The following is a 15,583-nucleotide window of genomic DNA, read 5'->3' as shown; positions in this document are numbered from 1 at the left end:
GTTGGAGAAGCGTGTCGGGATCTCTTGTCGAATCAATGCATCCAAGAGGCCCCTCTCTAAACACCAAAAAAATTCGCCGTCCCAGTAGTCCAGCCTGCGTCACAGCTGGCTGCAACGTGCTGCTGGGAACTGATCGATTAGAAATAGACTCGGTGCCTATCTATGCAGGATTCGCAGTGCATCGTGGCTGAGAGGGGAGGGAACGAATTGCCACAGCTCGCGATATGTCCAGCCAGATGCCGCTGCAAAAAGATGGGAAAGGCTGCCACCCACACTACGTGCGTTTATTGGGTGCCCAGCCACGCTGCATGGGCCAGCTGAAGGTGAGGTAAGGTTGAGTGAGTGTGTGTGTGAATGAATAAAATGGATGAATGAGTGAATGAATGGGCGAGTCTCTCTAACAAGGGAGGAGGGAGAGCGGGAGGCGTGAGAGGCTTTTGGATGGCGGGTGGGTGGCAGGCAAATGTACTTCAGCGAGTCTGTGTAGGTATTCTTTGGCTGGAGACAATAGCAGCGAGGTACATGTGTACCCACTCCATCTGTGTCTAACCTACCAAATCGGCTGCGCTAGGACTCTACGGTAAGATTCCCTATCCCTGAATATTCTAGCCATGGGACACTTTCCCATCAAACTCTCTCTATTCCGACCAACCTCACCTCCAGATTGCGCGCCCCTTCTCCTCAATCGCACACTGTTTTCTCATGCCCAAGACTGCCGCGTACCAGCGCGATACCGGGCGCTCCCATCACCTCACCACTTCCTGACATTTTGCGCCCGGATTCCCTCCCTCGGACGTCCATATACAACCGCCAATCTAACGTCATTCTTTGGCTGTGGACCGGCATTTTTCCAGAGGCGCTTTCTCGCGTGCCCACATTCGCGCGTCGTCTTCCCGCAACACCTCAATTTTCCCCCCATCGACACACATGCATGGTGTCTGCTGCCATCTCCGACACGCGATACGATGGTAGGAGGAAGGCGGAAGCGGTAGAACAAGCACTTTTCCACGATGTCTCGCCCGCCGGGTGGTTCTGCGACATTCGCCCAGTTCTTCCCTACCGCTCCTCGCGTCACCAAAGAGAAAGAGAGGTCGGAGCGCGAAAGAAGCAAGAGGCCAGCAGAATCGCCGTCATCGACTTCTGCTGACAAGAGTGGCCGCCGCACCCCGGCGTCTCGACCTGAAGATGGCGGCACGTCTCGCTCCCGAAGGGATGGCTCGATATCAGATATAGCGCATCCCGCTACTGACGACAGCGAGTCCGTACAAGGGGATACCCTCAATACCGTTGGCTCTGCCAGCTCTCACGCGAGCACCGCATCCTCCGTGTTTAGCAGTACCTCTGCGCGACAGAATGGACTGGCCACGTCGAGATCCTCAAATACCCAGTTTACTCCACTCACAACTGTCGAGTCGCGATCCTCTTCTATCAGCCCCAATCCAACAAAATCAAGTACATCTACATCCCAGTACCCCGAAAAGGTCAACGGATTCGCGTCCCAGCCTGCTGGCACAACTAATATATCCTCAGCCCCAGATGGGCTCACCTTACAACGCATACCTGCCCGAGATCCCTCTGTCTCTGTGAAAGGCATAAAGTGCACATATGACCCTTTACTCGACCGGAGCATTTCGAGCTCCGAGAAGAAGAAGGCGAAACCGATATATAAGGAGTTTGGTTTGGTATGTACATGAATATTACACTCTGCCGGAGGGGGGAGCGTCGTCTTTCTTGAGAATAAATTGGCTAATAAAACTTTGCTATTAGGAAGATGACGCCCCCCCTTCTGACCCTCGCCTGGCGAAAGGCGGGCGGTTAGATTACATCAACGTTGATTTCCATCTACCGCGAGCACGCCTACGCCAGGCGCCTTACAATCTTAAGCCGTATACCTGGGATCGCAAGACCTCCGTAGGCCCAGGTCCCCCGACACAGATCGTTGTAACCGGTTTCAATCCATTGATCACCTTCTCCAAGGTTGCGGCCATATTCGCCTCATTTGGCGATGTGGCTGAAAGTAGTAACAAGATGCACCCGGAGACGGGAAGTTATCTTGGATTCGCAACATTCCGATACAAAGATGCAAGGCCAAACCGCTCGAGACCTGTACCAGTTTCCGCAATTGATGCGGCTAGACGCGCTGTGAGATCTATGCATGGTAAGAGGATTGAGGCAAACCCGGTCCGAGTTGAATATGATCCCGAGGGCAAGAAAAGCCGGCGCATGCTTGAGGAAGCTCTGAACAAGGAACGAGAGAAGTCACAAGTGCCACCCAAGATTCCCACAGCGCCCCGAGCGACGAACGTCTTGCCTGGTCCTCCTCCGACAGCACCAAAAGGTCCAGCCGCATACCGACAACCACCGCCGCCTCCGCCGCCTCCTCCTCCTCCCCCGCCCACTGCTCTCTCTGCAAGCGAGCCAGCATGGGTTCCTACCGCGCCGAAAAATCCAGGTCCAGTCGAACCGCTCTCCGTCCTGTCACAAATACGACGTGAGCCATATATCTTCGTTGCGCACGAATTTGTTCCCGTCATGCACACGACGATCATACACATGAAGAAGAGGCTCAAGATGTATTCCTTCGATGACATTCGTTGCGACAGGTCTGGGTATTATGTCATATTCCGGGACTCTATGTTTGGTCGTACAGAAGCGGAGAGGTGCCACAGGGCTGCCGACGGCACGGCGTTCTTCACTTATGTATTGAAGATGAAACTCCAGCTGTACGGCACTGCCGGCAAGGCTTCGCAGACACCCACCGATCAGCCAAAGGCTCGGGATCGTAGTCCTGATGCCCGGCCCACAGTGGAGGCACGACAGCGAGAAGAACGGGACCGAAGGAGAAGAGAAGACTTGAAAGACCTGGAGGAGGAAAAGAAGGAACGTGCAAATAATTTTGACCCGGTGTTGGAGGCCACCGATTTTGTCCGACGAGAACTTGTGGAACACCTTATCAAGGCCATACGAACCAAGGTTGCCGCTCCGTCATTATTCACCTTTCTAGACCCTGCCAATCATGCGGCGAAACGACGACGGCTTGGTATCAGCGATCCACAAGGCGCCAGGCTTCCGGCTCTCGTTTTCGAGGATAGTGAGGAAAAGTCTCCCGTCGGCACGCCAAATTCTCGAGCCGATCCAATCGAGCGCCGTACTGGTCGCCTGGATGTCACTGCGCTCCCACGCATCCGCAAGGCAAAGAGCTCCGGTATTGGACCTCGCAAGCATGGCTTCACCGATCCATTCGCTCGCAAGAGACCTACCGTTGCTCGGCATACATTCCGTTCTCTCCATCACAGGCTCAAGTTCGACAGCGATGACGAGTCTGAAGATGAAACAGAGAACAGGGATTCCCTAGCCAGGGACACTGAAGAACCGGAATCACGGCCTCGAAGCCGCATGAGCACCGATGAGGATGCCAAGGACGAGTTTGGTAATTGGGGCCCTCCCGATGAGGATTCCATGACTGAAGCCAGCTTCGCTGTTGAGGGCACTGTGCTACCAACCAAGAAGAGGAAGCTCGACCTTCAAGTGGAAACTGCCATCAAGCGTCAAAAGAAGAGCGACGAAGAGCTGTTTGGTATTACGATTGACCGCATAGAAACCGAGTTTCCTCTCCGAGAAGCATCCGAAGATATTGTTCTCCCAGATGCAGATGGAGCTGAAGACAAGGACACTGATGATTCGAGACTGCCTACACCGGTGCCATCTCTCCAAGGCAAGAAGAAGCTCCCTGTCGCCAAGTTGAAGAAGAAGACAAAGAAGCAGATCTTCGAGGAGAGAGAGGCTCTTAAGAGGCAACAAGAGGAAATCTACGAGGAAGAGGCAACCCAGCTTGAGACTCCTGATGAACCAACACCTCAGCCAGATGCAGAACTTGATCTAACGGCCAAGGAAAAGGTTCCTACAAAGGAGCCCGTCAAGTTAGATGAGGAGCTCTATCCGAGTGTCGTGACCTCTGCTCTTGAATTACCCTCGGATTTCACTCTCGACCTTAGTCAATTCCAGAGACTATCTTTGAATGATAGGGATCTTCCTGACCTGGCAAGACTAAGGAAGAGGTTTAATGTTGCTGAGATCGGCGATCCCGAGCTATGGTTGTGGAGACGCGACCGTATCCGGGAACTTAACTCAGCCGACGGCTCTACTGAGACTTCTGTGGGTATTGGAGGATATTACGTCCCGAACCCGACAGGCTCTGCACGTACCGAAGGCATCAAGAAGATCCTCAACTCAGAGAAGTCCAAGTATCTACCCCATCATATCAAGGTCAAGAAACAAAGAGAAGAGCGCCAAGCCAAGGCGAGCAAGACCGGTAAAGATGCAGCTCCGTCTGCGGCAGAAGCCTCGAGAATCGCGGCTGAGAACCTGGTCGCCAAGGGTAATTCTCGTGCCAATCGGGTCAACAACCGACGCTATGTCGCGGATTTGAACGACCAGAAGAAGACGCTTGGCCAAGATTCAGACGTGCTGCGGTTCAACCAGCTTAAGAAGCGGAAGAAGCCTGTTAAGTTCGCTCGATCTGCCATTCACAACTGGGGTCTGTATGCTATGGAGAATATTGCCAAGGATGACATGATCATTGAGTACGTTGGTGAAGAAGTGCGGCAGCAAATCGCCGAACTTCGTGAGAACCGATACCTCAAGAGCGGTATCGGCAGCAGCTACCTTTTCAGGATCGACGATAATACTGTTATCGACGCTACTAAGAAGGGAGGCATTGCTCGATTCATCAACCACTCTTGCATGCCGAATTGCACAGCCAAGATCATCAAGGTGGAGGGCAGCAAACGTATTGTTATCTACGCCTTGAGAGATATTGCTCAGAGTGAGTCAAGTCAAAATCGTGTCCTCTACGAGAAAAATCACTAACATGTTTGCCTACAGACGAGGAGTTGACCTACGACTACAAGTTCGAGCGTGAGATTGGCAGTTTAGACCGCATTCCCTGCTTGTGCGGCACGGCGGCGTGTAAAGGGTTCCTCAACTAATCCTTCAATCTCATGGCATGGTGGCATTTTCATTGGCGGCTTTTCTACTACGGATCAGGGCGGGCGGGCGGCCTTTAGAGCATCTCATCATGTTCGATTTCGGCACTTTCGTTTTCTATCCGTCCTCGTGCGACCGATATATAACTGCATAACTCAGGGGTTTAGGGACAAAGGGGGAAAAGTGTACTATTTTGATTCCAGATATGATCCCGCGCATACCGATGCCGGACCAACTCCCCTTAGGCCTAGGAGGCGTTTTGTTGAGAGAGGGGTTCTTGATTCATAGGGCATGAGAGCCTTCTTTTTTTATGTTAGGTAGGAACCGATGGAAGCCAGGATTGGCCTTCTTCATGGAGTGGAAAAGGAAACAAACAATCATAATTCACGAGAGTGGTAGCATGCTGGTTAATTGCGGGCCTGGCCAGCCGGAATAGCGACGAGAGTCTCTTCGAAGCAGAGACTGCTCAGTCTACCTTTGTACATAGGATTTCTGAGAGGCCGAGCTGCGGGTCAAGTACAAGCTTGATGCCATGGTTTTGAGCTCGCAGAGGGTTTGCGCATGATGGCCGAAACCCTGGAAATAATAGCGCATTGGCCTTTTGACTCGTCTGTTGCTAGCAAGATGCTCCTAAGAATCGGTGATAGCATTGCATAGCTCCTCTATCTGACATTCGGGTACAGACACCATATACTCAAGAAGGATCGTAGCGAATTTCCGGACACAGTAAGCTGAGGGCTTGGTCACAACCTTCGTAAAAGCAAATATTTATAAGCATGACTGAAGAATGGCCTTTTATCATAATCAACGAATAGCATGCAATATATTCACATTGCATGGCATGCGTGAAATCAAGATGGGTATTGTATGATCAGGCTACACTAAAGTAATGTGCCAGAAACCTACGCCCCCTTTGTATCAGGTAACAGTCCAATCCAATACACCAAACCCATGAGCGAGTGGTGGTATACAAGGAAACGCCGACGCCTGCCAAATCCTTCCCTGCTGTGCCGCTTTTCCCATTCCAAAATACTTGAAGTACTCAAACGCCATGTTTCCAGATCCTGATAATATCCAAATAACCCATTGCCCAAAGCGCCGCCACCGAGCAAATCGATTAAACTTCCGCAAGAGAAACAATCGACAAGACTATGAGGGAAGGACTCTGCCAGACTAATACAAAAGCTCGCCATTCTCTTGCATGCGCTTAAACTTGTCATCAGGTTCCTTGAAGCGGTAGGTCTCGCCCCTGACGACACGATCGACCTCTTCACGAACCATCGGATACACGTCCTTCCAGGCATTGCGGCCCATCCAGCAGTCTAGATGGCCATACCCGGGAACGACTCGGCGGCGGTACTCGATGCCCTCCTGGGCACCAGTCCGGCTGCCGAATGTATCACAGAGAATCTCGTACGTGCGCTCGGTGCTCTCCGGGCTGAGCACGGCGTTATCACGACCGACAAAGAGCAGGAATGGAATACCCTTGAGGCGCAGGACATTCTCCTTACTGGTTAGCGGCGTGAACAGGGGGCCGTTCTGCATTACATGGCCCTCGACGCCCTGCTTCATCAGCAGATGCAGAAGCGTCATGTTCACGCCGCCAAAGAAGCGGTCGATCTGCCGATGCGTCGCCTCGTTGAGGTTGCGATGGTTCCAGCACCGGCCGAAGACGAAGCTGGTCCGGTGGCAGGCCGCGTTATTGCAGATCTCCTTGCGCTCGTCCGGATAGAAGCGCAGCAGTTGGTTGATGCAACGCTGTACAAATGAGTCATCCGTAGATGTACTGCAACTGTACCAAGTGCCAGCCAGCTTCCTGTACAACCAGTCTGCTGGCAATGGGCCTGCCATAGCCTTGATCAGGTTCAGTGTTTGCCAGACTGGGTTCATGAAGACCTGACTACAAGTCACGCCCAGGATCCAGTCGGCCGGGATGGTGCCGTCGAGCATACCGCAAGAGAGAGCTACGGAGCCCATGCAATGAGCAATAGTGTAGACCTTTGGCGGGTCACGATCTGGTTGCTGGTGCTTATGCTTCGCGCGGATGTACTCCAGGCAGGCACGGATATCTAGACGAGCGTCATAAGTCGTCCAATTATTCTCGGCAACCATCAACTGTCCAATACGATGCACAGTAATGTACACTCGGTACCCTGCACGCGTGAAATAGTTGACGGCATTGAAGGGAATGGTGGGCAGAGCGTAGATCTGGTGGTCTACGGAGGCACCCGGCACCATGAAGAGGTCCTTGACCTCTGCACCCTCAGGCACATGGGTCGGCTCCCACATGTGCATCTTGGTGCAGACACCATCGCGAGCATAGATACTATAAGACTTGTTGGGGAGCGTGTTGTTGACGAAGCCAGCATACGTCGGCGCAGGGTATTGAAGAGGGGTAAAAGGGGCCAGGAAGAGAGACATGGATTTCCGAGTGAAGTAGGTCATGAAATTGGCCGCGCTCATAGCCTTCTTGAGGAGGGAGCTGCCAGTTGGTGTCATGGTCAAAACTTCTGAAAGGAAGTCTCTGGGCTGAATGTGCATCATGCCCTTAGCAACCACTCTACCACGGCGCCAGTAATCCTCGTCGTCTTCCAAGCCTACACAAGGTGCCAAAGGTTCCGTAATTGTCACATAAAGCGTGCTGGTCGACCTCCAGAACTGAAGTGGAGCTAGAGCAACGGAGGAATCAACAACCTTATAGCCATGGAAGTGAAGGAGTTTGCCATTGACTCCTTTCATATCGAAGTCATATGTCAAGTTACGCGTTCCTGGCGCCTTGTGGTCCATGATGAACAGGTTGAACTCGCCTCGCTGTACCATAAACGGAGAGCCAGGGATGGTTGGGCAGACGAAAGTGCCGGTCAGCATGCCTCGATGTTGTGGGTCATTGATGATGGTCTTGGTGTTGAAGGCTTGAACACTGAGGAAGAACCTCGCGCTTTCACAGAGGCTCTTCGCGGTTCTGGCGGCGAGTTCATAGGTCGCTCGCTCATCCTCGACCATGCCTTCACCTGCATGTATGAAGCCTGACATGACTTCGGTGAAGCCAAAACCACTAGCTTTGATGACCTCTGCCTTCTCGATAACCTCATCGGCTGCCGAGACGCTCTCAGTCTCCGCGTCGACTTCGGCGGCAGCATAAGCCCGCTCTTCCCGAGTTTGGTGGTGACGTTTGGGAGTGTGTGCTGGCTCACCAAACAAGTCCAGAATGCCATTTTTCTGCTCACTAATCTCAAGATCATGCCTATAGCAGTAATCTTCGATAGCACGCTCTGCAAGCGCCGTGATTGTGGCGAAAGGGTTGGCACCAAGTGCACAGGGGATTACAGCAGCATCAGTGACAATCAGTCCCGGGTAAGTCTCGTCACCGTTGCCAGTGAAGACTTCTCCAACATGGTTTGTTACACCACTTGTGCCGGTACCATCTCGGGACATACAAGCTCCACTAAAGACTAAAGTTAGTATGAACGTCACACGAACACCTAGGCTGTGCGGGTGACTTACCCAATGGGGTGGACCGTGACTTGTTGTTGGCCCATGAGTGCAAAAAATGGATTTTGAACCAAAGTGCCACCGACAGCTCGTGTGGCTCTTGCGAGAAGATCGTTCAGATATTTGACATGATCACTTCGGCCAACACCGAGGAATTCAAGCACGGGCTTGTCATCCTTTAGTGTTAACATGGCCTGATTGCCTATGAAGTGGTTAGTATGAAAGTCAACAGAGACAATGCGGAGCGAGACACCTACTATCATGAGACATTATCAGGTATACCTGAGTTCTCTCAATGGCACCATTCCTGTAGTAAGGGCCACGCAGACGGCTGCCCCAGCGGGCAAGTGATGCGTGCACACGGTCGGCAAGGGTGTCTTCACTTGACTTGCTCCCTGGCATAAGGTCCAACATAGCCTGTAAAAAGGGTGAAAGAGCTTGCGGTACGGCACCTTCCTCGATGACATAACCATCGAGAGGGTTCTCGTGCCCCTTTCGATTGTCAATGATACCGTTGATGGTCGGCCCTACCGGGTTGTATGGCGAGGGATATGATCGTCCCATGCCATTTACTTCATGGTCGGTGTTGTAACCAAACGCCAGCATATCTCCATTACCGCTCATACCTTGGCCAACTTGATTACTCATGTTCAAGCCCATGGCCTTGCTTCGCAAGAGGATTTCCGTGGTGCCAATGGCACCGGCCCCAAGGAATACGGCCTTCTTCGCATGTACCCACATAAGGTCTCCATGCAGGTTTGCCTTGAAGTGACCACGGTTTCGTCCGTGCCAGGCGAAGTAGATGATGTATCCACCTCGTGAATCCTTGACCTTCTCGATATATCTAACTTCGCACTCGCAGAAGAGTTCCGCCCCCCAATTCCACGCATCAGCCAAATAGGTTACAAGCGTAGTCGTCTTGGAGCCATCATTCACGCCAGTACAGTCTTGACCAGTCAGTGCAGATGGCGCCATCTCTACGCCACAACTATTAGGTCCGTTATGGAACCGCGTCGTTTGCTCAACTCTCCGAAACTTTTCAGGCATGCCAAGGTATTCAGCTTGTTTCTTGAGGAGCTCTAGTTTAGGTAGCGCAGGCCAATCTTCTGGATATTCTTGGGGATCAAGCACATCTCTCGCTTTCTCATAATCTGTTCGAGCACCGTTAGTTGGGAGCCATTGCAAGTAGGCAAAGAAATACTGACACTTATCCAGACAGTGGGGGTTATTTCTAATCTCTTGCGGCCACATCTTCATTGCCAATGTGTCATCATCAGCCTCTAGGAAAACATTGGCGTTCATCAGACTGGTGCCTCCAAGGCCTGCACTTATGTCAGTCATGTCTAGATTTAAAGATGAAGTACCGCGGGAACGAACCATTGCACACAACAGCATTCTGTCCCTTGCCGAATATCAGATGATACATTCCGGTTGGGTCGCCTCCTTCTACCATTGACCCTTCTAAGAAGCCCGGAGCAAAGTTGCCACTGTAGTGCAACTGATCAAGAGCCTCTTTGGGACCGTTGGGGTATTCCCCTGGCCACCTTTCGTGGCCCCGTTCAAGAACGCAAACGCTCTCGCCAGTGCGGGCCATACGGCTGGCAGCAACGCCACCGCCGTACCCTGATCCGATCACGATACAGTCATAACTGCTCCTCAGCAGCTCGACTGGCTTGGAGATTCGTGGAAATCTGCTCATACGGGCATCATCCGTGTATGATCGGATCTTGGCGTGAGCACGCGAGCGAGGGCCACCCGCATCGCCTTCATGAGCTCTTGGCGGTGGAATCGGATGAGACTGATGTCGCTCTTGACCAAAGGCTTCGATCACCGGCTCGGGAGTGGCGAGTTCGGCAGGGACAGGCGGCGCTGTGGTCGGCAGGTCGCCATTGGGGAAATCACCGTTAACTACGCCATTGACGCCGTTGGTATGAGCATGGTCCCCATTAGTCATGGTTTGTGTTGTTGCCGCCATTGCGGGCTTGAGTCCGATGTCTTCCTTCAAGCAATGCGAGGTAGCTTCGCTGACACTAGCTTATACAGTCCGAGCTGGTACGAAGCCCAGCTATGAATGATGGTGAAGAGCAACTGCTGATATCATCAGCTCCTTCTGTATAGAGGTGAAGGAGAGTCAAGTCTATAAAGCAGGGACAAAGGGTCTAGAGGAGAGAAAAGGATGGCTTGCAAGCTCGGTCATATCATCATATCGACCGGGGCGGGCACTAAGTATTTAGATGTGGCTCTTATGTATGTCGGTGGGCGGATAGCCATGTACGATCCCATGCGCAACCGAACCTAGGCCCATCTTGCAGTCTGTGTGGGGGACGAACAGCTCCGAACGGGACGCCCGCCATGAGAGGAGGAGGAAGGGCCCGATAGGACTACTGTCCTGTAGGCCTGGCGTTGGCGTGCAGACACAGCCATCAGGGCAATCTCTATTCGCTCTGCCGCCTTGAGGCTGGGCTGAACAAAAATAAGCAGGGTGAGTACGACCGGAACTATTGGTTGATTTACTGATGACAGACAGCTGGGGTGGAGGCGTGGCGGACGGACTAGGAATAGGAAGATTAGCCCAGTGGACCTCGAGCGGGAACGATTGACGTGCCCAAGACGGATTTGGGGGCTATCGGCGACCTAAGGACAGGGGTTCGTCTCTTTGCGAAAGACATCATCATTGGCAAAAGGACGAGCGGACATGACAAGAGAAAATCGTTCCTATTGACCAAATGCATGGTGATTCCTACGGGCCGTTTGATTGTAGTACCGTTGTGACGGGTAAGCCATGTCCTCCTCCAAGCGAAAAGCACCTTGGTTGAACGTTATCGATCCTTGCACCGTAGAGCAGCGTAAGATTGACCCACGGTAGTGTTTCCGCTGTGCGGAAGTTTTGTAGAATCTGCTGGGGTTAGGTGACCCGGTCAGTCTTACAGGTTCGCTGGTACCTGGGAATCTCCCAACACCAAGAATGTAGATGCCTCGACCACTTCGAGATACCATTCTTGTCGCGACGCATGTGTACTCGAATTGCTTTGACCATGTCTACTCCACCGAGACATCCATGGTGGGAAGAAAGATTGGAGATTTCTCGATACGGGTTGACAAGGGTCTCTTTTCGTGTGGCTTTTCCAGGCGCAATTACGATTGGTCCGAAAACGACTCTGGTTCGTGTGCCGCGATAGGCTCCCGCATAGGAGGGCAAACGGAATGGAAGGGTTCAAATATGAAGTGGGCGGAGATCTTTCGTCTTCTCGCATCGAAGTAGCGCTGTCCGGGGCGTGGCCGAGAGCCCGACAGGTCGTCCCCATTGATACTGGATGGGCTAATCATGTGAAGACGCCCATGTTTCTGCCTTCATTCTCGGGCCTTCGAGATGCATGCTGTCTGGGCGGGAGTTCGGCTAGGGTTGATGCTGCGCCAGGGATGTGCATTCAGCCCTCTCCTTAGCTGGGCGTCCACGGGCCAAAGAGAGGCCAAGGACTCGAAGCCCCCATGAGATAGAAACTCGCAACAGGACAGACAGACGCCCGTAGATAGGTTAGCCTACGGAACGTCGACGTAATGTGTATGTATGTATGTCATCACTGCAGCACGCACTTGTAACGGCCGTTTGCTTGCAGAATCGCATCCTTGGACGGTCCTAGGATGGTCTGAGAAGACGCCAACGAACCACTCAGGCGGGCTCATTTGGAGGTCGCCCGGGATGGCCACGTTCAACCGCACATCGTAAGGCTGAGGCGTTTCTGCAGGGGGTTTACTGCTCTGACCAGTCCTGAGGTGATACTGGGTCCTTGTTGCAGCGACTCGAGGAGATGGGATGAGACCGGAAAAAACATGACGAGAATCCTCGATGGATACCAGACCATCGGCACGCGCCGCAGTTGGCTCGTCTCGAGTCTTGTGTTCCGTTTGGGACAAGGCGCCGGGATCCTGACGGGGACCAGTGGGGTGGTAATTGAGGCACAGCCGGACACTAGATTACCAGCATTTCGGCTGGTGTCCCCACCGCTCAACTATTAATAAACGCTGGTAAAATACCTACCTACCTTCGCTCAGCTCCTGTAGCTTACACGGTGATTCCTAGTTATTCCTAGTTATAGCAAATTGACAGCCGTCAGACGGTGGTGTCGCAAAGTTGCATCGCTTATCAGCCTGCCACTGCCGTCGAGCCAGCATTCTCAATGGTGCGGGGTGTCCTACCGTTCGCTATGTCGTCCTAGATTGTCTGTCCTATTCCGTTTCTCGGTGAGGTTTTATGATGGATGCCTCAAATGCCTGGACAAGCAAGCACTGCCTCCGCCTCTGCACACCACCTTCTATCCCCAAGCATCCAATCCTCGGCAGATAAGCGCGGTTCGCGAATCGGTAGGAGCCCTGGCCGTCTGACGCAGCCGCCTATCATCCATGTCGTTGGAGGGCACAGCAAAGAAGCTGTGAGGGAGTTGTAAGAACGTTAGTTTGATGATACAGAATGTACCTAGGAGCCTAGGTATGATGTATGTATGTATGTATGTATGTATGTATGTATGTATGTATGTTATGTGATGGTAGGAGCGTCGACGGCACCTACCGTTACCGTTGTCTTTGCCGTGCTTACCTTCCCTGCCTTAACTTAACTTAAGCTATAGTCGCCCTATAATCGACCTCACCTCACTTCCTTATTCGGGCGGGAGAGCTTGCAGCTATCACAACCACGGCACTAGCAGCTGGCTTCAAAAGCCGGAAGGAAGGACTGACTGGCCCAAAGCTGAAAACAGGTAACAAGCTGCGCTGAAGGCCGTTTACAGTGTAAGGAAGGTGCCACCCAGCCACATTCACATGAAATGTATCATGCCCCTCTTCCATTCGTCAATCGTGACCCCTCCTTAGCTTTTTGGGACTATTCTCAATCACATCCATCGCCCATCTGAATGACTGCGCCAGTTTTGCGTACGAGACTAATGAAGGCTCCAATGCCGAACTCTTGCAGGAGCGTCAATGAGAAGTGGCATCATGAGATCATCGTCACCGCCAATCAACCCTCACCGAAAAGATGGATGGTATCATGAAGTTGGTATTATTCCAGAAAAGTAGCTGAACAGAACTACAACAAAAATCCGCAATCGACAAGGCAACCAACCCTGTAACAAAAAGGAATACAGCCGCCCTCTAACCCAAAAAGACTGTCCATGCCGTCCCAAGCACTGTACCCCTTGGCTCAGGATCTTATCTATGATCGCTAGACAAATCAGGTATCATCAAATCATGTCTTTTTTCGTAGTGGCGTTTCCCAGCGCCGTTGTCCATATTCTCCGCTTACCACCAGTCTCCCTGGTCGTGCATGGCCTGCGCAACCTTGACGAAGCCGGCAAGGTTGGAACCAGCAACCAGACTGGGGAGTTCTCCCTCGGCGGCGTCGACATACTTCTTGGCGTGGCTGATGCCGTTGTCGAAGGCGTTCTTCATGATTGACTTCAGCTTCTCGTCGACCTCCTCGCGAGTCCAGGCCAAGCGCTGCAATTTGATTAGCCCCTTACTATACATGCACCACAAAGATCTGCTCCTTACCTGGCTGTTCTGGGCCATCTCAAGACCTGACACGGCGACGCCACCACAGTTGGCTGCCTTGCCGGGACCGTACCAGACGGCCTCGCTCTTCTTCTCCTTGCGGGTGGCCTCAAAGACCTCAATGGCTTCCAAGGTGCAGCCCATGTTGCTACCCTCGGCGATGAACTTAGCACCGGATGACACTAGCGCCTCCGCCTCCTCCTTGCTGACCTCGTTCTGGGTGGCACACGGCAGTGCAACGTCGACATTGCCAACGTGAACCCAGGGACGAGCTCCGTCAATATACTTGTAGGAGTGCTTGTAGTCGGTCAATGACTTGCGCTCGAGCTTCAGGGCGGCAATGGCATCAACATCCTCAGGGGTAATGGACTTGTCGCCCTCTGCGATGATAGCACCCTTGGAGTCGGACAGAGAAACCACGGTTGCTCCAAGCTCAATAAGCTTAAGAGCCGCATACTGAGCAACATTGCCAGAGCCAGAAATAGCTACTCGCTTGCCGGCCCAGCTGCCAGCACCGGCATACTCAAGCATGTGGCCGACATAGTAGACAAGACCGTACCCAGTGGCCTCTGTTATGGTGGGTTAGTGCCTTTTCCTCTCTCTATCAATCCGAGATAGATCTTCGGAGCGAGACCGCTTACCTGGTCTGATCAAGCTGCCACCCCAGTTGAGGCCCTTGCCAGTGAGAACACCCTCGAACCTGTTCCTCTCCTTCCGGTAGCAGCCGAACATGTAGCCAATCTCTCGGCCTCCGACACCAATATCACCAGCAGGCACGTCGGTGTCCGCACCAATGTGTCGGCTCAGCTCGCGCATGAAAGCCACGCAGAACCGACGGATCTCCGCGTCGCTCTTGCCCTTGGGATCGAAGTCGGCGCCGCCCTTACCACCTCCCATCATCACTATTTTTTCTATTAGCTCTTGTTGAGTTCATTGTGATGTGCCATAGCGCGGTGGGGCGGTCGAGACTTACATCCGGTCAAAGCATTCTTGAAAATCTGCTCGAAACCTAAGAATTTGAGGCTAGATACTAGCATTAGCTCTCTTATCCTTTCCCTGCTGGATTAAACGAATCCCTAGCTCACATGGACAGATTCACGGAAGGATGCAGCCTCAGACCACCCTTATAGGGGCCAAGAGCCGAGTTGAACTGCACACGGTATCCGCGGTTGACTTGCAAGTTGCCTTTATCGTCCTCCCAGACGACACGGAACTGAATGATGCGCTCGGGGATAGAAACAACCTTGAGAGCCGTCTGGTACTCAGGGTGCTGCTTGAAGAGGGAACTGTTCTCGAGAGTCGTGACAAGCTCTGCGAGTGCAAAATTGTCAGCAAACAGTCTCCGGAAAACAATACACGGACGAGCATATCCATGGTGATCACGTACCCTTGTGGGCTTGTTCGAACTCGGGTTCAGAGGGAAGGACAGGCATTATGGCGGCTTGTTGCAAAATTTAGGGTTTAACAAGTGTCAATTGGTCTTCCTCGAGACTCTAGTGGGTGGTCTCAATGACACAGGTATATTTTACAGATGAGTAGACAGGACGACCGCAGCCTGACT

At 52.6% G+C, this 15,583-nt stretch overlaps 3 protein-coding genes across 3 annotated transcripts; 1 reads left to right on the top strand and 2 right to left on the bottom strand.

The window, feature by feature from the left end:
* Positions 1 to 931: 931 nt before the first annotated feature.
* UCRPA7_4938 (putative set1-like protein) lies at positions 932 to 4,988 on the top strand (the record flags this gene model as incomplete). Its single annotated transcript, XM_007917489.1, has 4 exons — positions 932 to 968; positions 1,531 to 1,682; positions 1,768 to 4,825; positions 4,885 to 4,988. The coding sequence occupies 4 exons, from the start codon at positions 932 to 934 to the stop codon at positions 4,986 to 4,988; spliced, it is 3,351 nt and encodes a 1,116-aa protein (XP_007915680.1).
* A 1,171-nt stretch (positions 4,989 to 6,159) lies between these two features.
* Positions 6,160 to 10,453, bottom strand: UCRPA7_4937 (putative cholesterol oxidase protein; the record flags this gene model as incomplete). The annotated part of the gene is made up of 5 exons (XM_007917488.1): positions 6,160 to 8,431; positions 8,491 to 8,680; positions 8,736 to 9,629; positions 9,684 to 9,800; positions 9,856 to 10,453. 5 exons carry the CDS (start codon positions 10,451 to 10,453, stop codon positions 6,160 to 6,162), a joined length of 4,071 nt encoding a protein of 1,356 aa, XP_007915679.1.
* Positions 10,454 to 13,770: 3,317 nt separating this feature from the next.
* On the bottom strand, positions 13,771 to 15,455 carry UCRPA7_4936 (putative nadp-specific glutamate dehydrogenase protein; the record flags this gene model as incomplete). The annotated part of the gene is made up of 6 exons (XM_007917487.1): positions 13,771 to 13,968; positions 14,023 to 14,591; positions 14,664 to 14,924; positions 14,996 to 15,045; positions 15,108 to 15,333; positions 15,410 to 15,455. The coding sequence occupies 6 exons, from the start codon at positions 15,453 to 15,455 to the stop codon at positions 13,771 to 13,773; spliced, it is 1,350 nt and encodes a 449-aa protein (XP_007915678.1).
* Between the last annotated feature and the right edge of the window lie 128 nt (positions 15,456 to 15,583).

The sequence above is a fragment of the Phaeoacremonium minimum genome (genome assembly GCF_000392275.1).
Source record: "Phaeoacremonium minimum UCRPA7 unplaced genomic scaffold PA7_03_scaffold_373, whole genome shotgun sequence".
Taxonomy (NCBI): Eukaryota; Fungi; Ascomycota; class Sordariomycetes; order Togniniales; family Togniniaceae; genus Phaeoacremonium; species Phaeoacremonium minimum.
Note: the sequence above shows the minus strand (reverse complement) of the source record. Positions and strands in the feature narration are given on the sequence as shown.